General features: G+C 41.7%; 1 protein-coding gene across 1 annotated transcript in view; it reads right to left on the bottom strand.

Annotated features, from left to right (window-relative positions):
- Window positions 1-301: 301 nt before the first annotated feature.
- The window catches only part of LOC120062883 (5-hydroxytryptamine receptor 7-like), an 81,508-nt gene continuing 58,090 nt past the window's right edge, over window positions 302-23,719 (bottom strand). The window contains exon 2 of the mRNA XM_039012951.1: window positions 302-1,040. Within this exon, the coding sequence (XP_038868879.1) occupies window positions 302-1,040 (739 nt within the window). The remainder of the gene's footprint in view (window positions 1,041-23,719) is intronic.

Genomic DNA, 23,719 nt, shown 5'->3' with positions numbered 1-23,719 from the left:
TCAAATACGGTCCATGGTTTTGGGTTCCAAAATAGAATGACTGAGTGAGTCACACAGACACAGACCTAAGTAATGGCCTTATCTCTGTGCTTCTGCAGTGGGTTAGAGAGGAAGTAACAGTCAGCCTCTGTCTTTATCTACAATACTACCGGCAGGTCACAGGTCATCCCTCTAAGCCTCCATTATACAACCACAGAAACTGCACTTCCCAGTAGTTTTTGCAATAAGGACGGCATTTAAAATTCCTTGGACGCTTCTGGGGCCCCAAACTCTCCTCCTCATCATCCTTGTCCTCTTCCTCCTACACCTTGAGGGCCTCATGCACGCCCACGGCGGACAGGCGTCGGTTGATGTTGCGGTAGCGGCATCGTAGCAGGTCCTTGTAGGTGGAGCGCAGATCCCGGTTAAAGAAGGCATAGATGAAGGGGTTCATGAGGGAGTTGGCATAACCCAGCCAGAGGAGGAACCTTTCCAGCCAGATGGGCACGCAGCTGCACTCCACCCCGCAGATGAAGGGCCTAGCTGTGGACAGGATGAAGAAGGGCAGCCAGCAGACAGAGAACACACCGACGATTACCCCCAGCGTGGTGGCCGCCTTCTGCTCCCTTTTGAAGATGGAGATGTTGCGGCGCTCGCGGGACAGCAAACGGGATAGCGCCGCACACTCCTCGGCCACACCTTGCGGCTTCAGGCCCTGCATCCTCAGCGCCTCACTGGCCACTGTCTCCAGCCGCTCCCGCCGGGCAAAGTCGGTGAAGCGGTGCTTGAGACCGCTCTTGCGGGCGGCCCTGAAGATCTTGTAGTACATAAAGAGCATGACGAGCATGGGGATGTAGAAGGCCACAGCCGTAGAGTAGATGGTGTAGCCAAAGTCCTGGCTGATGAGGCACACGCCGCCCGTGTGGACATTCTTGGCCCAGCCACAGAAGGGGGGCAGGGTGATGGAGGCGGACACCAACCACACCCCCAGGATCATCTTGGCCATCAGCTGGCCGTTCTGCCTGGCTGGGTATGTGAGGGGCCGGGTGATTCCCAGATACCTGAGAGAGAAGAAACAAAAATAATTTAGCAAGGTAAATTTTATTATCCCATATGGAAATGCAAGCAGGATAAACATACAAGGCTACATGCCCCGCTTCTGCGGCTGGGCCAAGAATGTCCAAACGGGCGGTGTGTGCCTCATCAGCCAGGACTTTGGCTACACCATCTACTCCAATGTAAAGATGGCGCCGGAGAACAAGGCTGACGTTTTACATATTCCTAACCAATTGTGTTTTTTTGTTCGTTTCTTTGCGTTGTTTGTAACTTATTAACTTATTTTGTACATAATGTTGCTGCTACTGTCTCTTTTGACCGAAAATAACTTCTGGACATCAGAACTGCGATTACTCACCACGGACTGGCAGAATCCTTTTTTCCTTTAACAAGTCCGACATGAATGATATACCGCTTTCCCGGGAACAGGCCCAGATCCCCGTCATTTGCGTAAAGAGAAGGTGGAGAAAAAGGGGCCATAGGGTGGGCTGCCTTCTGAGAATTCATAGGCGATCGAATAAACCTCCACTTTCTTCCATTCTGCTAGCACACAGCAATCTTTGGAAAATAAATTCGATGACCTACGCGGAAGATTAAATTACCAACGGGACATTCAAAACTGTAATATCTTATGCTTCACGGAGTCGTGGCTGAACGACGACATTATCAACATTCAGCTGGCTGGTTATACGCTGTATCGGCAGGTTAGAACAGCTGCTGCACGATATCTAAGGAAGTCTCAAGGTTTTGCTCGCCTGAGTTAGTGTGGTCTACAGCTTATCATGAGATACTCTATCTACCTAGAGAGTTTTCATCTGTATTTTTCGTAGATGTCTACTTACCACCACAGACTGATGCTGGCACTAAGACAGCACTGAATGAGCTGTATTCTGCCATAAGCAAACAGGAAAACGCTCACCCAGAGACGGCGCTCCTAGTAGCCGGGGACTTTAATGCAGGGAAACTTAAATCTGTCCTTTCTATCAGCATTCTATCAGCATTTTAAATGTGCAACCAGAGGGAAAAAACTCTGGACCACCTTTACTTCACACAGAGACGTATACAAAGCTCACCCTCGCCTTCCATTTGGCAAATCTGACCATAATTCTATTCTCCTGATTCCTGCTTACAAGCAAAAATTAAAGCAGGAAGCACCAGTGACTCAATCAATTAAAAAAGTGGTCAGATGAAGCAGATGCTAAGCTACAGGACTGTTTTGCTAGCACAGACTGGAATGTTCCAGGAATCCTCTGATGGCATTGAGGAGTACATTACATAAGTCACTGGCTTCATCAATAAGTGCATCGATGATGTCGTCCTCACAGTAACTGTACGTACATACACCAACCAAACGCCATGGATTACAGGCAACATCTGCACTGAGCTAAACGCTAGAGCTGCTGGACGCTTATAAGAAATCCCGCTATGCCCTCCGACAAACCATCAAACAGGCAAAGCGTCAATACAGGACTAAGATTGAATCGTACTACACCGGCTCTGACGCTCGTCAGATGTGGCAGGGCTTGCAAACCATTACAGACTACAAAGGGAAGCACAGCCGAGAGCTGCCCAGTGACACGAGCCTACCAAACGAGCTAAACTACTTCTATGCTCACTTCGATGCAAATGACACTGAAACATGCATGAGAGCACCAGCTGTTTTGGAAGACTGTGTGATCACGCTCTCCGCAGCCAATGTGGGTAAGACCTTTAAACAGGCCAACATTTACCAGGCCGCAGTGCCAGACGAATTACCAGGACGTGTACTGCGAGCATGCGTTGACAAACTGGCAAGTGTCTTCACTGACATTTTCAACCTCTCTCTGTCCGCGTCTACAATACCAATATGTTTTAAGCAGACCACCATAGTCCCTGTGCCCAATAACACTAAAGTAACCTGCCTAAATGACTACCGACTCGTAGCACTCACATCTGTAGCCATAAAGTGCTTTGAAAGGCTGGTCATGGCTCACATTAACATCATTATGCCAGAAACCCTAGACCCACTCCAATTTGCATACCGCCCTAACAGATCCACAGATGATGCCATCTCTATTGCACTCTACACTGCCCTTTCCCACCTGGACAAAAGGAACACCTATGTGAGAATGCTATTCATTGACTACAGCTCAGTGTTCAACACCACAGTGCCCTCGAAGCTCATCAATAAGCTAAGGACCCTGGGACTAAACACGTCCCTCTGCAACTGGATTCTGGACTTCCTGACGGGCCGCCCCCAGGTGGTAAGGGTAGGTAACAACACATCCGCCAAGTTAATTCTCAACACAGGGGCCCCTCAGGCGTGCGTGCTCAGTCCCCTCCTGTACTTCCTGTTCACACATGACTGCACGGCCAGGCACGACTCCAACACCATTTAAGTTTGTTGTGTCATTTAATGACACAACAGTGGTAGGCCTGATCACTGACAACGACGAGACAGCCTATAGGGAGGAGGTCAGAGACCTGTCCGTGTGGTTCCAGGACAACAACCTCTCCCTCAACGTGATCAAGACAATGGAGATGATTGTGGACTACAGGAAAAAGAGGACTGAGCACGCCCCCATTCTCATCAACGTGGCTGTAGCAGAGCAAGTTGAGAGCTTCAAGTTCCTTGGTGTCCACATCACCAACAAACTAACATGGTCCAAGCACACCAAGAGAGTCGTGACGGGGGCACAACAAAACCTATTCCCCCTCAGGAGACTGAAAAGATTTGGCATGGGTCATCAGATCCTCAAAAGGTTCTACAGCTGCACCATCGAGAGCATCCTGACTGGTTGCATCACTGCCTGGTATGGCAACTGCTCGGCCTCCGACCACAAGGCACTACAGAGTAGAGGTCGACCGATTAATCGGAATGGCCGATTAATCGGGGCCGATTTCAAGTTTTCATAACAATCGGAAATCGGTATTTTTGGGCGCCGATTTGCCGATTAAAAAAAAATATTTTTAAATATTTTTGTATTTTTTTTACACCTTTATTTATTCTTTATTTAACTAGGCAAGTCAGTTAAGAACACATTCTTATTTTCAATGACGGCCTAGGAACAGATTTTTAACCTTGTCAGCTCGGGGGATCCAATCTTGCATTGATTACATTGCACTCCATGAGGAACCTGCCCGTTAGCGAATGCAGTAAGCTAAGGTAAGTTGCTAGCTAGCATTAAACTTATCTTATAAAAAACAATCAATCAATGACTGTCATTGCTCCAATGTGTACTTAACCATAAACATCAATGCCTTTCTTAAAATCAATACACAAGTATATATTTTTAAACCTACATATTTAGCTAAAAAGAAATCCAGGTTAGCAGGCAATATTAACCAGGTGAAATTGTGTCATTTCTCTTGCGTTCATTGCACGCAGAGTCAGGGTATATGCAACAGTTTGGGCCGCCTGGCTCTTTGCGAACTAATTTGCCAGAACTTTACGTAATTATGACAACATTGAAGGTTGTGCAATATAACAGGAATATTTAGACTCATGGATGCCACCCGTTAGATAAAATACGGAACGGAATAAACATTTTTTTTTCTCGAGGTGATAGTTTCCTGATTAGTCAAAGGTATATGGTTTAGAGAGAAATAGTCGACGCGTTATAATTCCTGTAATAACTTGCGGCTGAATTTGAAAGGGTTTCCTTCGTTATTTTACCGTTCATGTCTTCCATAGAGAATGTCTTGATCTACTTCAAATAAGGTCTGTGTTTCGTGCAGGTTTAAACCGCCTCAATGTTTTGATACCTGTGTAAATCTCACTAGGATAAGGTAACGTTTGTCAACATATTTTCATAAATCCACTCTACAATTTTTTTTTTTTATCTTCGCTTATATTTAGCCAATATTGATCAGAGTTACCTTGTCCTATGGATATCTACACAGTTATAAAATTGGCACGGTGATGTAAGCCTACACGAAACACAGACCTTATTTTAAGTGAATCTAAAAATATCCTATGGAATAAATGAAGGAACCGCTTTTCAGATTTTGCTAGGTGTCATGGGAATTATGACTCGCACTTTGGTTGTCAATTCTTACCATGCCCATTATTAAAATAGGATTTCCTGCATATAGAAATTAAAGTTTTTGTTTTCAACATTCATCACAGGTAACTTAAACTCTATTTTTATTCAAACAGTTGAGAGTATTTGTCTCCTAAGCAGACTCTTCAGTATCATTGTCACTTCAGAGCTGTGTGCGTGTGTGTATTTATGTATTATATTAAGTTAAAATAAAAGTGTTCATTGTTCATTCAGTATTGTTGCAATTGTCATTATTACAAAAATGTGTGTGTGTGTATGATATACACTGCTCAAAAAAATAAAGGGAACACTTAAACAACACAATGTAACTCCAAGTCAATCACACTTCTGTGAAATCAAACTGTCCACTTAGGAAGCAACACTGATTGACAATAAATTTCACATGCTGTTGTGCAAATGGAATAGACAAAAGGTGGAAATTATAGGCAATTAGCAAGACACCCCCAATAAAGGAGTGATTCTGCAGGTGGTGACCACAGACCACTTCTCAGTTCCTATGCTTCCTGGCTTATGTTTTGGTCACTTTTGAATGCTGGCGGTGCTCTCACTCTAGTGGTAGCATGAGACGGAGTCTACAACCCACACAAGTGGCTCAGGTAGTGCAGCTCATCCAGGATGGCACATCAATGCGAGCTGTGGCAAGAAGGTTTGCTGTGTCTGTCAGCGTAGTGTCCAGAGCATGGAGGCGCTACCAGGAGACAGGCCAGTACATCAGGAGACGTGGAGGAGGCCTTAGGAGGGCAACAACCCAGCAGCAGGACCGCTACCTCCGCCTTTGAGCAGGAGGAGCACTGCCAGAGCCCCGCAAAATGACCTCCAGCAGGCCACAAATGTGCATGTGTCTGCTCAAACGGTCAGAAACAGACTCCATGAGGGTGGTATGAGGGCCCGACGTCCACAGGTGGGGGTTGTGCTTACAGCCCAACACCGTGCAGGACGTTTGGCATTTGCCAGAGAACACCAAGATTGGCAAATTCGCCACTGGCGCCCTGTGCTCTTCACAGATGAAAGCAGGTTCACACTGAGCACATGAGCACATGTGACAGACGTGACAGAGTCTGGAGACACCGTGGAGAACGTTCTGCTGCCTGCAACATCCTCCAGCATGACCGGTTTGGCGGTGGGTCAGTCATGGTGTGGGGTGGCATTTCTTTGTGGGGCCGCACAGCCCTCCATGTGCTCACCAGAGGTAGCCTGACTGCCATTAGGTACCGAGATGAGATCCTCAGACCCCTTGTGAGACCATATGCTGACACATGCACATTTGTGGCCTGCTGGAGGTCATTTTGCGGGGCTCTGGCAGTGCTCCTCCTGCTCAAAGGCGGAGGTAGCGGTCCTGCTGCTGGGTTGTTGCCCTCCTAAGGCCTCCTCCACGTCTCCTGATGTACTGGCCTGTCTCCTGGTAGCGCCTCCATGCTCTGGACACTACGCTGACAGACACAGCAAACCTTCTTGCCACAGCTCGCATTGATGTGCCATCCTGGATGAGCTGCACTACCTGAGCCACTTGTGTGGGTTGTAGACTCCGTCTCATGCTACCACTAGAGTGAGAGCACCGCCAGCATTCAAAAGTGACCAAAACATAAGCCAGGAAGCATAGGAACTGAGAAGTGGTCTGTGGTCACCACCTGCAGAATCACTCCTTTATTGGGGGTGTCTTGCTAATTGCCTATAATTTCCACCTTTTGTCTATTCCATTTGCACAACAGCATGTGAAATTTATTGTCAATCAGTGTTGCTTCCTAAGTGGACAGTTTGATTTCACAGAAGTGTGATTGACTTGGAGTTACATTGTGTTGTTTAAGTGTTCCCTTTATTTTTTTGAGCAGTGTATATATATATATATTTGTAATTATTATTATTTATTTTTTTATAAATCGGCATCGGCTTTTTTTGTCCTCCAATAAATCGGTATCGGTATCGGCATTGAAAAATCATAATCGGTCGACCTCTACTACAGAGGGTAGTGCGAATGGCCCAGTCCATCACTGGGGCCAAGCTTCCTGCCATCCAGGACCACTATACCAGGCGGTGTCAGAGGAAGGCCCTAAAAATTGTCAAAGACTCCAGCCACCCTAGTCATAGACTGTTCTCTCTGCTTCCGCACAGCAAGCGGTACCGGAGAGCCAAGTCTAGGTCCAAGAGGCTTCTAAACCGCTTCTACCCCCAAGCCATAAGAATCCTGAACATCTAATAAAATGGCCACCCAGACTATTTGCATTGCCCCCCCCCCCCCTATTTTACATCACTGTTACTCTCTGTTGTTATCATCTATGTGTAGTCACTTTAATAACTCTACCTACATGTACATATTACCTCAACTAACCGGTGCCCCCGCACATTGACTCTGTACCGGTACCCCCCGTATATAATTTCGCTATTGTTATTTTACTGCTGCTCTTTAAATTACTTGTTACTTTTATTTATTATTCCTATCCGAATTTTTTTTTAACTGCATTGTTGGTTAGGGGCTCATACAGTGCCTTGCAAAAGTATTCATCCCCCTTGGCATTTTTCAAAATTTGTTGCTTTACAACTTGTAATTTAAATAGATTTTTATTTGGATTTCATGTAATGGACATAGACAAAATAGTAAAAAAAATCTAAAAAATTTAAAATGCAAAAGTGGTGCATGCATATGTATTCAACCCCTTTGCTATGAAGCTCCTAAATAAGATCTGGTGCAACTATTTACCTTCAGAAGTCACATAATTAGATAAATAAAGTCCACCTGTGTGCAATCTAAGTGTCACGTGATCTGTCAAATGATCTCAGTATATATACACCTGTTCTGAAAGGCCCCAGAGTCTGAAACACCACTAAGCAAGGGGCACCACCAAACAAGCGGCACGATGAAGACCAAGGAGCTCTCCAAACAGGTCAGGGACAAAGTTGTGGAGAAGTACAGATCAGGGTTGGGTTATAAAAAAATATCAGAAACTTTGAACATCCCACGGAGCACCATTAAATCCATTATTCAAAAATTGTAAGAATATGGCACCACAACAAACCTGCCAAGAGAGGGCCTCCCACCAAAACTCACAGACCAGGCAAGGAGGGCATTAATCAGAGGCAACAAAGAGACCAAAGATAACCCTGAAGGAGCTGCAAAGCTCCACAGCAGAGATTGGAGTATCTGTCCATAGGACCACTTTAAGCCGTACACTCCACAGAGCTGGTCTTTACGGAAAAGTGGCCAGAAAAAAGCCATTGCTTAAAGAAAAAAATAAGCAAACACGTTTGATGTTCGCCAAAAGGCATGTGAGAGATTCCCCAAACGTATGAAAGAAGGTACTCTGGTCAGATGAGACTAAAATGTAGCTTTTTGGCCATCAAGGAAAACTTTATGTCTGGCACAAACCCAACACCTCTCATCACCCCGAGAACACAATCCCCACAGTGAAGCATGGTGGTGACAGCATCATGCTGTGGGGATGTTTTTCATCGGCAGGGACTGGGAAACTGGTCAGAATTGAAGGATGGTGCTAAATACAGGGAAATTCTTGAGGGAAAGCTGTATCAGTCTTCCAGAGATTTGAGACTGGGACGGATGTTCGCCTTCCAACAGGACAATGACCCTAAGCATACTGCTAAAGCAACACTCGAGTGGTTTAACTTCTTATGGCTGCAGGGGCAGTATTGACAAGCTTGGATGAAAGGTGCACAGAGGTGCCCAGAGTAAACAGCCTGCTCCTCAGTCATAGTTGCTAATATTTGCATAGTATTATTAGTATTGGATAGAAAACACTCTGAAGTTTCTAAAACTGTTTGAATTATGTCTGTGAGTATAACAGAACTCATATGGCAGGCAAAAACCTGAGAAGTTCCACTTCCTGTTTGGATTTTTTCTGGGGGTGGCAGATTTTCAACCAAGCTCTCATTGAAATTACAGCGAGATATGGATGAGTTTTCACTTCCTACGGCTTCCACTAGATGTCAACAGTCAATGACTCTAATGTGAAGGGGGGCCGAAGGAGACAGGAATTAGTCACCACTGCCACAAGCTGACCATGCTTTGACCACGCGCGTTCATGGGATAGGCAGCTCCGTTCCATCGCTCAACTGAAGTCAATCTAATTCTCCGGTTGGAACGTTATTCAAGATGTATGTTAACAACATTCTAAAGATTGATTCAGTACATCGTTTGACATGTTTCTACTGACTGTTACGGAACTTTTGGACATTTCGTCACGTTATAGTGGACGCGCTTTGTGACTTTGGAATTGTTTACCAAACGGGCTAACCAAAGTAGCTAATTGGACATAAATAACGGACATTATCGAACAAATCAAGCATTTATTGTGGACCTGGGATTCCTAGGACTGCATTCTGATGAAGTTCAAAGGTAAGGAAACATTTATCATGTATTTTCTGGTTTCTGTTGACTCCAAAATGGCGGATAATTGTATTATATTTCTGAGCGCCGTCTCAGATTATTGCATGGGTTGCTTTTTCCGTAAAGTTTTTTTGAAATCTGACACAGCGGTTGCATTAAGGAGAGGTATATCTATAATTCCATGTGTATAACTTGTATTATCATCTACATTTATGATGAGTATTTCTGTTGAAACGATGTGGCTATGCAAATTCACTTGATGTTTTTGGAACTAGTGAATGTAACGTGCCAATGTAAACTCAGATTTTTTTATATAAATATGAACTTTATCAAACAAAACATGCATGTATTGTGTAACATGAAGTCCTATGAGTGTCATCTGATGAAGATAATCAAAGGTTAGTGATTTATTTTCTCTATTTCTGCTTTTTGTGACTGCTATATTTCACTGGAAAAATGGCTGTGCTTATTGTGGTTTGGTGGTGACCTAACATAATCGTTTGTAGTGCTTTCGCTGAAAAGCATATTTGAAATCAGACACATTGGTGGGGTAAACAACAAGATTACCTTTAAAATGGTATAAGATACATGTATGTTTGAGGAATTTTAATTATGAGATTTCTGTTGTTTGAATTTGGCGCCCTGCACTTTCACTGACTGTTGTCATATCGATCCCGGTAGCGGGATTGCAGCCATATGAAGTTTAAGGGGAAACATTTAAATGTATTGTAATGGCCTAGTCAAAGCCCAGACCTCAATACAATTGAGAATCTGTGGTATGACTTAAAGATTGCTGTACACCAGCGGAACCCATCCAACTTGAAGGAGCTGGAGCAGTTTGCATTGAAGAATGGGCAAAAATCCCAGTGACTAGATGTGCCAAGCTTATAGAGAGACATACCCCAAGAGACTTGCAGCTGTAATTGCTGCAAAAGGTGGCTTGACAAAGTATTGACTTTTGGGGGGGGGTAAATAGTTATGAACGTTCAAGTTTTCTGTTTTTTTTTGTCTTATTTCTTGTTTGTTTCACAATAAAACATATTTTGCATCTTCAAAGTGGTAGGCATGTTGTGTAAATAAAATGATACAAACCCCCCAAAAATCTATTTTAATTCCAGGTTGTAAGGAAACAAAATAGGACAAATGCAAAGGGGGGTGAATACTTTCGCCAGCCACTATCTTGCATCTAATCAAATGTGTAAGCATTTCACTGTAATGTTCACCTGTTGTATTCGGTGCATGTGACTAATAACATTTGATTTGATTAGACAATACAAAACATAGAGACACTGGGGCAGCAAGATCAGGAAAACACTACAGCACTCCGAGCTAGAACATAACGTTCTGAGAACCATATGTTGTTTAAAGCTTGGTGAGAGCGTTCAGTAGATGTCCTATGGTTATTTTGCATACAACATTCCCAACCCTTTCTGGGAATGGTGCAAGATAGGTATTAAAGGAACTTGACAAAACATTTGTATTTTCTTTATTTTTATTACTTTAACTGAATGTTTTCTAAAAGTTCTAACATGGTTACATTTAATACTTTTTTTTGGTAATGGACGTTTCAACTGGTTTGACATTGGGAACAACATTGGGAAAAACGTTCTTTCAGTACTTCAGCATAACATTTCCTACAGGTTTCCTCATGGTTCTATTGAAAGTAATGTTCTCAAATAGTTCAGAGAACGTTAAGAAATAACGTTCTTCTATAGAACATTCCACATGCGTTCCCATGTAATTCTATTTAATGTCATATTTTTATAACATTCTGGGAGCATAAAAAAATGGTGTGACTTAGATGTTCTCAGAACGTTCAAAGAATGTATGTATCTCTTATGTCAGTCCTTGGCAATATTCCGGGAATGTAAAAAATAATCTACACATTAACATCAATTAGCTCTAAATTCCATTCTCAGAACATGAAGAAAACTTTACATAAAAAAATAGAAGAAAATGTAAGTAACTTTCACAGAACGTTCTAAGAATGTTATTTAAAAACATATACATTCCGTTCTCTTATTGACTGGGTGATAGCAATCTGAGAGTTTTTCCAGGATCAGACTGGTAGGTTGGTGTATGTGTCTTGCCTTGGTTACACAACAACAGTCATGCCACCACTCCACTCCACTCCACTCACTCCCCCATCCCAACTCTTACTAATGCATTAATAACCATCTCAGTCTCAAACTCTCTTTCTCTGTCAGTCCCAGGGCACTTACACCGCTGTGGTAAGACTGAATGGGTAACTAAATACAGTGCATTCTCGGAAAGTATTCAGAGCCCTTGACTTTTTCCACATTTTATTCTAAAATTTATTGAATTGTTTTTTTCTCTCTCATCAATCTACACACAATACCCCATAATGACAAAGGTAAAACAGGTTGTTTATTTTTTTTAATGCAAATGTATTAAAAATTAAAAACAAAAAACCCTATTTACATAAATATTCAGACCCTTTGCTATGAGACTCGAAATTGAACTCAGGTGCATCATATTTCCATTGATCATCATTCAACAACTTGATTGGAGTCCACCTGTGGTAAATTGAATTGATTGGACATGATTTGGAAAAGCACACCCCGGTCTATATAAGGTCCAACAGTTGACAGTGCATGTCAGAGCAAAAACTAAGCCATGAAGTTGAAGGAATTGTCCGTAGAGCTCCGAGACAGGATTGTGTCGAGGCACAGATCTGGGCAAGGGTAGCAAAAAACGTCTGCAGCATTGAAGGTCCCCAAGAACACAGTGGCCTCCATCATTCTTAAATGGAAGTAGTTACGAACCACCAATACTCTTCCTAGAGCTGGCTGCCCAGCCAAACTGAAGAATCGGGGGATAAGAGCCTTGGTCAAGGAGGTGACCAAGAACCTTCCAGAAGGACAACCATCTCTGCAGCACTCCACCAATCACTCCACGGAAGCCACTCCTCAGTAAAAGGCACAACAGCCCGCCAGCTTGGTGTTTGCCAAAAGGCACCTAAAGAACTCTCAGACCATGAGAAACAAGATGATCTGGTCTGAAACATCTGTGCTAGCTGGGTAGTATATCTATCCAGTAATACTTTGGCCTACAACATGTATCCATTTGACATGGCCTACCCACATATGTACAGTGCATTCAAAAAGTATTCAGACCCCTTGACTTCTTCAACATTTTATTACGTGACAGCCTTATTCTAAAGTGGATTAAATGTTTTTCCCCTCATCAATCTACACATAATACCTCATGATGACAGAGCAAAAACAAGTTTTTACACATTTTTGCAAATGTATTCAAAGTCAAAAATGGAAAAATCACATTTACCAACCTAGAATTCAGTACTTTGTTGAAGCAACTTTGGCAGCAATTACACCCTCGAGTCTTCTTGGGTATGACGCTACAAGCTTGGAACGCCTGTATTTAAGGAGTTTCTCCCATTCATCTCTGCAGATCCTCTCAAGCTCTGTCAGCTTGGATGGGAGCGTCGCTGCAAAACTATTTTCAGGTCTCTTCAAAGATGTTAGATCAGGTTCAAGTCCAGGCTCTGACTTGGGACACTCAGGACATTCAGAGACTTGTCCTGAAGCCACTCCTGCGTTGTCTTGGTTTTGCGCTTAGGGTCGTTGTCCTGTTGGAAGGTGAACCTTCGCCCCAGTCTGAGGTCCTGAGCGCTCTGGAGCAGGTTTTCATCAAGGATCTCTCTGACCTTTGCTCCGTTCATCTATCCTTCAATCCTGACTAGTCTCCCAGTCCCTGCTGTTGAAAAACATCCTCACAGCATGATGCTGCCACCACCATGCTTCACCATAGGGATGGTGCAAGGTTTGCTCCAGACATGATGCTTGGCATTCAGGCCAAAAAGTTGTCTTGGTTTCATCAGACCAGAGAATCTTGTTTCTCATGGTCTGAGGGTCCTTAGGTGTCTTTTGGGAAACTCCAAGAAGGCTGTCATGTGTCTTTTACTGAGGAGTGGCTTCCGTCTGGCCACTCTACCACAAAGGCCTGATTGGTGGAGTGCTGCAGAGATGGTTGTCTTTCTGGAAGGTTCTCCCATCTCCATGGAGGCCACTGTGTCTCTTGGGGACAATTCCTTCGACCTCATGGCTTGGTTTTTGCTCTGACATGCACTATCTATTGTGGGACCTTATATAGACAGGCATGTGCCTTTCTAAATCATGTCCAATCAATTGTTTTTACCGCAGGTGGATTCCAATCAAGTTGTAGAAACATCTCAAGGATGATCAATGGAAACAGGACGCACCTGAGCTTAACTTCGAGTCTCATAGCAAAGGGTCTGAATACTTATATAAGGTATCTGTTTTTTTATATTTAACACATTTGCAAACATTTCTAAAAACCTGTTTTCGCTTTGTCATTATGGGGTATTGTGTGTAGAATGATGAGGATTTTTTTTATTTCATACATTTTAGAATAAGACTCTAAATTAACAAAATGTGGAAAAAGTCAAGGGGTCTGAATACTTACCGAATGCACTGTACATGTTGTTTTTCTCTACGAACCTGGCAAACGTCTTGGGACTCGGTACAGCCAATCTACCAACTGTCTGTAGTGTCCGAACAGTTTGGGCCACCCCACTGTGGAAGGGTGAGACTTTCACAAACATGTTGTTTTGCTCTAGGACGCCCACAGGCTTCAAAAGACATGTCTGAATGTCCCCGGTACCAGTTGAAAAAAATGGGGCTTCACAGGCAAGGATATTGCTGCCAGTAAGATTGCGCCTAAATCAACCATTTATCGGATCATCAAGAACTTCCAGGAGAGTGGTTCAATTGTTGTGAAGAAGGCTTCAGAGCGCCCAAGAAAGTCCAGCAAGCGCCAGGACCGTCTCCTAAAGTTGATTCAGCTGTGGGATCGGGGCACCACAAGTACAGAGCTTGCTCAGGAATGGCAGCAGGCAGGTGTGAGTGCATCTGCATGCACAGTGAGGCGAAGACTTTTGGAGGATGGCCTGGTGTCAAGAAGCGCAGCAAAGAAGCCACTTCTCTCCAGGAAAAACATCAGGGACAGACTGATATTCTGCAAAAGGTACAGGGATTGGACTGCTGAGGACTGGGGTAAAGTTATTTTCTCTGATGAATCCCCTTTCCGATTGTTTGGGGCATCCGGAAAAAAGCTTGTCCGGAGAAGACAAGGTGAGCGCTACCATCAGTCCTGTGTCATGCCAACAGTAAAGCATCCTGAGACCATTCATGTATGGGGTTGCTTCTCAGCCAAGGGAGTTGGCTCACTCACTCACAATTTCCCTAAGAACACAGCCATGAATAAAGAATGGTACCAACACATCCTCCGTGAGCAACTTCTCCCAACCATCCAGGAACAGTTTGGTGACAAACAATGCCTTTTCCACCATGATGGAGCACCTTGCCATAAGGCAAAAGTGATAACTAAGTGGCTCGGGGAACAAAACATCGATATTTTGGGTCCATGGCCAGGAAACTCCCCAGACCTTAATCCCATTGAGAACTTGTGGTCAATCCTCAAGAGGCGGGTGGACAAACAAACCCACAAATTCTGACAAACTCCAAGCATTGATTATGCACGAATGGGCTGCCATCAGTCAGGATGTGGCCCAGAAGTTAATTGACAGCATGCCAGGGGCAGATTGCAGAGGTCTTGAAAAAGAAGGGTCAACACTGCAAATATTGACTCTTTGCATCAACTTCCTGTAATTGTCCATAAAAGCCTTTGACATTTATGAAATGATTGTAATTATACTTCAGTATTCCATAGTAACATCTGACAAAAAATATTTAAAGACACTGAAGTAGCAAACTTTGAAAATGTATATTTGTGTCATTCTCAAAACTTTTGGCCACGACCGTACAGTACATGTCAAACGTTTTAGAACACCTACTCATTCAAGGGTTTTTCTTTATTTTCACTATTTTCTACATTGTATAAAATAGTGATGACATCAAAACTATGAAATAACTCATGTAGTAACCAAAAAAGTGTTAAACCAATAAAAATATATTTTGTATTTGAGATTCTTCAAAGTAGCCACCTTTTGTCTTGATGACAGCTTTGCACACTCTTGGCATTCTCTCAACCAGCTTCATGAGGTAGTCACCTAAAAGATAATTTAAAAAATGTGTACCATCATCTTTGAAATGCAAGTGAAAGGCCATCATGTATTATTCCAGCCCAGACACAATTTAGATTTTGGCCACTAGATGGCAGCAGTGCATGGGCAAAGTTTTAGACTGATCCAATGAACCATTGCATTTCTGTTTAAAATGTTGTATCAAGACTGCCCAAATGTGCCTAATTGATTTTTTAAATACATTTTCAAGTTCATAACTGTGCACTCTCCTCAAACAATAGCATGGTATTATTTCGCTGTAGGAGCTACTGTAAATTGGACAGTGCAGTTAAATTAACAAGAAATTAAGCTTTCTGTTCATATCAGATAAACTCTGCAAAAAAATAAACGTCCTCTCTCTGTCAAGTGCATTTATTTTCAGCAAACTTAACATGTGTAAATATTTGTATGAACATAACAAGATGCAACAACTGAGATATAAACTGAACAATGAAGATCTGTTAAGTTATTTGGATTTTTACTAATTATCTTTGAAATACAGGGTCCTAAAAAAGGGACGTTTCTTTTTTTGCTGGGTTTATGTCTATGTCCTGGGAAATGTTTGTGTTATTTGCAACCTCATGCTAATCACATTAGCCTATGTTAGCTCAACCGTCCCGCGGGGGTGACACCGATCCTGTAGACGTTTTAAGACATGAAGGTCAGTCAATATTGAACATTTTAAGAACTTTGAAAGTCTTTTCAAGTGCAGTTGCAAAAACCATCAAGTGCTATGATGAAACTGGCTCTCATGAGGACCGCCACAGGAATGGAAAACCCAGAGTCACCTCTGCTGCAGAGGATAAGTTCATTAGAGTTACCAGCCTCAGAAATTGCAGCCCAAATAAATGCTTCAAAGAGTTCAAGTAACAGACACATCTCAACATCAACTGTTCAGAGGAGACTGTGTGAATCAGGCCTTCATGGTCGAATTACTGCAAAGAAACCACTACTAAAGCACACTAATAAGAAGAAGATGTGATTGGGCGAAGAAACACAAGCAATGGACATTAGACCGGTGGAAGTCCAAATTTGAGATTTTTGGTTCCAACCGCTGTGTCTTTGAGAGACACGGTGTGGGTGAACGGATGATCTCCGCATGTGTATTTCCCACCGTAAAGCACGGAGGAGGAGGTGTTATGGTGTGGGGGTGCTTTGCTGGTGACACTGTCTGTGATTTATTTAGAATTAAAAAGGCACACTTAACCAGCATGGCTACCACAGAATTCTTCAGCGATACGCCATCCCATCTGGTGTGGGCATAGTGGAACTATCATTTGTTTTTCAACAGGACAATGACCCAACACACCTCCAGGCTGTTGGAATGCCATGAGTGTGCAAAGCTGTCATCAAGGCAAAAGGTGGCTATTTGAAGAATCTCAAATATAAAATATATTTTCATTTGTTTAACACTTTTTTGGTTACTACATGATGTCTTCACTGTTATTCTACAATGTAGAAAATAGTAAAAATAAAGAAAAACCCTTGAATGAGTAGCTTTTGACCGGTAGTGTATATATGGAGACTGTTTAGTGCCAAAAATAAGGGGTTAAATACATGTAAAAAAGTATGTTTCCTGATCTTTCTTATGTCTCTCAGATATAGGACAGACACTTCAGAACAAACTTCCTTTACATATTTTTTTGAGAGGGGCTATCTGTTGTTCCATGTAGTGAATATGTTATTCAGTGTGTTTGTATGGGCAAATAGCAGTAAGGCCAAATACAATTTTTCTGCAAATAATTAGAAAGTATTTTTGGGGGATACTTCAAGGGGTCTTAAAATTCTAAATCAAATAGCAAAATGATCCTTGGTAACACCCTCTTAAAACAATTCCACTTCGCTTAGTAGAACCCCCCCCCCCCCCCACTCCCCTGGCTTAGACAGTGCTTAGACAAGTATGGCCCCTTTAAACATCCTAAGTGTTCACATTTCTCTCAAGTAAATGTTGTGTTTGTATAAAATATTAAATAAATTATTTATTTGGGAAATATACTGTCTTTGCTCTTTGTTTCATTACCATGCTGATGATTTCAAGTTGTATTGGATTTACTTGCATTTGTTGAGACATTGAATACATGTAGTTTAGTATACTTAGTACATTTATTATGTTAACTTTGTTTTCTCTGTGAGAAGCAAGTTCATTTAAAGTTATATGTGATTTGGTTTATGTAGATACATTTCAATTTTGTTAACACACAGTAACCAACAACCTGATCTAATTTGCATATTCATACTCCATTTGCAAATTGGCCAAATATTTGCCACAACTATTAGCCAGAAGCCTGTTTTTTCAGTAAGGGAGAGGAACAGATATACAGAGCCTTCAGAAAGTATTCATACCCCCTGACTTTAGTGGCGGTCGGTGCCGTTTAAGATGAGGGAGTACGATATTTATTTTTTATGAGCATGGCCTTATTTCTATTACAGGATATTGGATGACTGTCATTCATATTCCATTCACCCAGCTCAATGTAACATTGATAGGTTTAGGCTACTACATGATACTAAAAATGTTCCCTATACCCACCATGAGGTTGCTACAACCTAGATCTATGAATGAAAGTTTAAAACATAGGTTGAGAGAAAAAAAAAAGTTGTAATTAAGGTGACAGACAGTGACACATTCAATACCACCTAGCACACTCTTGACTGCATCTAACTGATCTAGGGTGTAATCATTAGTCCAACAGTTGCAAATGAGAGTTACTTTTGGACAAATTCATGTATGTTCATCTTTGTTTCGTTCCTTTTAAGAAACTTTGTCAACAGAATTGGCTAAATGAATACACCCCTGATTACACGCACAGTTCACTTTCATAGCAGCCACATGAAAGTGAATACATTGAATACATGTAGCAGCATGATAACTTTGCTAGTTTTACAATATCTCCTCCTCGCATCTACGTGCTCTCCTCCTCTCACCTTTTCCCTTCACTTGAGAACTTCATAAGACAACAGAAAAGCTGTCTGTGAACAGGTGAAAAAAACTTTCCAAGCCAGACCTTCATACCATAACCGCTAACCGTTACACACAGCCTACATCATTATCACCATATTAGCTAACGTCATAGTCAACATAGCTACTAGAACTAACTCGTTAGAAAACCCGCCACAATCATGCAGTACAGTGTACAGCAAGCAGTTTAGCAGTTACACCGGTGGGCCCTGGTGGCAATACATTTATAAAACCAAAAGCTTACCTTGACTTGGAAGGGTTCCAGTGTTGGATAGTCATAGCCAGCTAGCTAACATAGCTTTCCTCTCAGTTTGAGCAGGGTGTTTGAGTAGGCTAAACTAGCTACCTGCATTCATTAGCTAAGTAAGTGAAAGTGAAAAAAATCCTACGGAATATAACGTTAGCTAGCTCTCTCACTCTCTTTCTTACCTCTCCTTCATTTTTGAAGAAATGTATTTGTTCAAAACTGTTAAACTATTATCTTTCTCTTTGAGTCAATTACTCATGACATGTCATGCACTGCAGTGCTAACTAGCTGAAGCTTTTGCTTTCAGTACTAGATGAATTCTCTGATCCTTTGATTGGGTGGACAACATGTCAGTTCATGCTGCAAGAGCTCTGATACGTTGGAGGACGTCATAATTACTGTGTAAGTCTATGGAAGGGCATAATCATGAGCCTCCTAGGTTTTGTATTGAAGTCAATGTACCCAGAGAAGGACGGAAACTAGCTGTCCTCCGGCTACACCATGGTGCTACTTCAGAGAGTGCTGTTTAGGCTACTGTAGACCTTCATTGCAAAACAGTTTTAATCAATTATTTGGTGACATGAATATATTTAATATAGTTTTATCTAAAAAGGTTTACTTTTTTATGTTTAACTTTTTTTATGCAATTCACTGAGGATGGTCCTCCCTTTCCTCATCTGAGGAGCCTCCACTGCTTGACTTATTCTACATTTTGTTGTATTACAGCCTTACTTCAAAATTGATTTTAAAATAAAATGTCTCACCCATCTACACACAATACCCCAAAGGACAACTTAAAAAACAACAACATTTTTGTCAATACATGTTAGAATCATCTTTGGCAGCAATTACGGCCATGAGTCTTTTTGAAGTAAGTCTCTAAAAGCTTTGCACACCTGGATTGTACAATATTTGCACTTTTATTTTTATTCTTCAAGCTCTGTCAAGTTGGTTGTTGATCATTGCTAGACAGCCATTTTCAAGTCTTGCCATAGATTTTCAAGCAACTCCAGTATATTTAGCCTTGTGTTTTAGTTTATTGTCCTGCTGAAAGGTGGATTAGTCTGTTGGAAAGCTGACTGAACCATGTTTCCTCTAGGATTTTGCCTGTGCTTAGCTCTATTCCATTTATTTTTATTCCCCCCCAAAAACTCCCTAGTCCTTGCCGATGACACGCATACCCATAACATGATGCAGTCATGTTTGAAAATACACCATGCTTGAAAATATAAAGAGTGGTACTCAGTGATGTGTTGAGTTGGATTTGCTCCAATCATAACACTTTGTAATCAGGGCATAAAGTTCATTTCTTTGACACATTTTACTTCAGTGCCTTATTTATTCTGTACAGGCTTCCTGCTTTTCACTCTGTAATTTAGGTTAGTATTGTAAAGTAACTACAATGGTGTTGATCCATCCTCAGTTTTCTCCTATCACAGCCATTAAACTCTGTAACTGTTTGAAAGTCACCATTGGCCTCATGGTGAAATCCCTGAGTGGTTTCCTTCTTCTCCAGCAACTGAGTTAGGAAGGATGCCTGTATCTTGGTAGTGACTGGGTGCATTGATAAATCATCCAAAGTGTAATTAATAACTTCACCATGCTCAATGGGATATTTAATGTCTGCTTTTGTTTTTACCCATCTACCAATAGGGGCCCTTCTTTGAATCTGTGTTTGAAATTCATTGCTCAACTGAGGGACCTTACAGTATGTGTGGGGTATGTGTGGGGTAGAGATGAGGCATCAACAATCATTGTAACCACTATTATTGCACACAGAGTGAGTCAATGCAACATATTGTGACTTAAGAAAATGTTTACTCCTGAACTTATTTAAGCTTACCATAAAAAAGGGGTTGAATATGTATTGCCTCAAGATATTTCAGCTTTACATTTTTTATTAATTTGTAAAAATGTCTCAAAACATAATTCCACTTGACATTACGGAGTGTTGTGTGTAAACCAGTTACACCCAATCTCAATTGAATCCATTTTAAATTCAGGCTGTAACACAACAAAATGTTGAAAAGGTCAAGGGTTGTGAAAACTTTCTGAAGACACTGTAGCTAGCTCCCAAAGACTGAAATAAGATAAATATCTGTTTTCAAGTGCACTTTAAATTTGCAGCATGCAATATGAATTGTTTTGATCATATGAATAGGGAACTCTGTTGACCGTTTAGCCAAATTATTGAAAGCTAGCCAATGTTACAGTTTGAGTAGCCTAGCCAGCTACTGTAAATGTCAGTTTGTGTTTCATTAGCTATCTCTGTCAGTGAATGACATTTTGTAATCATGCTTATGCATGATTATATGCCTCATTTCAAGTAACTAGCTGCATGATTTAAAGAAACATTCAATCATAAACGTTGCACAGAAAACGAAATAAAAGCATGTCGATAGAAAGTGTGTGTGTTTGAGTGTGTCATGTATGCTAGAATGGAGGTTTAAACACGACAGCTGCATATACATATTAGCCAATACATATGGCATAGCCTACACATATAGCATACGTTGCAATAAAATCTTCTCTAAAAAAACAGTTGTATAATGTGCTCTGCAATAAGATAAACAAAGTTTTCAAATAGCAGCTTCCCAATATCATGATAGGCATGCATACTGTTGGATGCATTGGAATATAAGGTATGGAGAATGATAAAGAGCCTGTAGGAAATTTAGAAAAAGCAGTTGGGAATTGAATGTTTTAGTTTAAAATGCTAAATGTTCATTGAATGTGAGTATATTAAGGTGGTTTAAATGATTACCTTTTCTACTAACCTTCTAAAGGTACCAAAACCTTGCAAATCCATTCATTAATCTACTAACTATGACAGAGTGTGAGACATGTTACCCATAATGTACGTATGTATATCAAGTGCTGTGGAGGGCTCAATCTTACAATGTTGCAGTCCAGAAATGAGAGCTTTACCATCTATGCCAAAAGCCTGGACCTCTGATGGAGACTGTAGAACGGTCAGTATTCCCCCTTTCTCTCTAGGAGCATTTGTGTGCCCAGGCCCCATAGGCATATCAAAAGAATCCCACCATGGTCACCAATGTAGCTGACCGATGTAGAGAGAGAAGTGCCTTAGCAAAATGAAATCTAAAACTGGTGTGGTCCAGAGACGAGAAATGTACCATCTATGGCAAAAGCCTGGGCTCCTGAAGCGGACAATAAAATTCTCCCCACTGAATGTTACAATAGTAAAATAATCTGTTTGTTACCTGTTAAACTGATTCTACATTGAATTTAGACTTTGAGTTGCTCAAACAAGTACGTGTATCTGTAGTTGCCGTTCAACCCAAAACAATGCACTAGACTGTGTATGACAAAATCCACAAAGAAAAGACAACAGGTGAATGCATACGTGGTCCCAAAGTCTAAATAGTGAATGCTTTTCCAACAGTCTTGAAGAAGGTCCCACATATTCTGAGCACTTGTTGGCTGCTTTTCCTTCACTCTGCGGTCCAACTCATTCCAAACCATCTCAATTGGCTTGAGATCGGGTGATTGTGGAGGGCAGGTCATCTGATGCAGCACTTCATCACACTCCTTCTTAGTTAAATAGCCCTTTGGTTAAATAGCCTGGAGGTGTGTTGGGTCATTGTCCTGTTGAAAAACAAATTATAGTCCCACTAAGTGCAAACCATGTGGGATGGCGTATCGCTGCAGAATGATGTGGTAGCCATGCTGGTTAACTGTGCCTTGAATTCTAAATAAATCACTGACAGTGTTGCCAGCAAAGCACGCCCACACCATCACACCTCCTCCATGCTTCACGGTGGCAACCACACATGCAGAGATTATCCGTTCACCTACTCCGCGTCTCACAAAGACACAGCAGTTGGAACCAAAAATCTCAAATTTGGACTCATCAAACCAAAGGAGAGATTTCCACCAGCCTAATGTCCATTGCTTGTGTTTCTTGGTGCCCTTTAGTAGTGGTTTCTTTGCAGCAATTTGACCATGAAGGCCTGATTCACACAGTCTCCTCTGAACAGTTGATGTTGAGATGTGTCTGTTACTTGAACTCTGTGAAGCATTTATTTGGGCTGCAGTCTGAGGTGCAGTTAACTCTAATGAACTTATCCTCTGCAGCAGAGGTGACTCTGGGCCTTCCTTTTCTCTGGCGGTCCTTATGAGAGCCAGTTTCATAATAGCGCTTGATGATTTTTGCTACTGCACTTGAAGATACTTTCAAAGTTCTTGAAATGTTCAGGATTGACTAACCTTCATGTCTTAAAGAAATTATGGACTGTCATTTCTCTTTGCTTATTTGAGCTGTTCTTTCCATGATATAGCCCTATTTGGTTAAAGACCAAGTCTATCTTCTGTATACCACCCCGACTTTGTCAAAACACAACAGTTTGGCTCAAACGCATTAAGAAGGAAAGGAATTCCACAAAATAACTTTTTACAAGGCACATCTGTTAATTGAAACGCATTCCAGGTGAAGCTGTTTGAGAGAATGCCAAGAGTGTGCAAAGCTGTCAAAGGCAAGGGGTGGCTATTTGAAGAATCTCAAATCTCAAATATATTTTGATTGGTTTAACACACGATTCCAGATGTGTCATTTCATAGTTTTGATGTCTTCACTATTATTCTACAATGTAGAACATAGTAAAAATAAAGAAAACCCCTGGAATGAGTAGGTGAGTCCAAACTTTGAACCGGTACTATATATATACAGTTGAAGTCGGAAGTTTACATACATACACAGCTGTAAAAGCCCCATAAAGCTGCCGAATGGGCAGCACACAGGGGAGGACTGGGGGAAGTAAGGTGACTTCCGAGTAGTTGAAGACGGTGTCCCGGAGAGGGTCTCATGGGGGAGAACTATCCTTTTGATTTATTATTTAATAAACACCCTTGAAACCGAGCTAATCCTACTCTGTCCATGTCTGATCTGTGTAAACGTCTTGACCCAACCCCCTGGTCTGCCACAAGATATATATATATATATACAGTTGAAGTCAGAAGTTTACATTCACTTAGGTTGGAGTCATTAAAACTT

The sequence above is a fragment of the Salvelinus namaycush genome, chromosome 18, assembly GCF_016432855.1.
Source record: "Salvelinus namaycush isolate Seneca chromosome 18, SaNama_1.0, whole genome shotgun sequence".
In the NCBI taxonomy this organism is placed as follows: domain Eukaryota; kingdom Metazoa; phylum Chordata; class Actinopteri; order Salmoniformes; family Salmonidae; genus Salvelinus; species Salvelinus namaycush.
The sequence above is the reverse complement of the archived record's forward strand: the minus strand, read 5'-3'. Positions and strand labels throughout refer to the sequence as shown.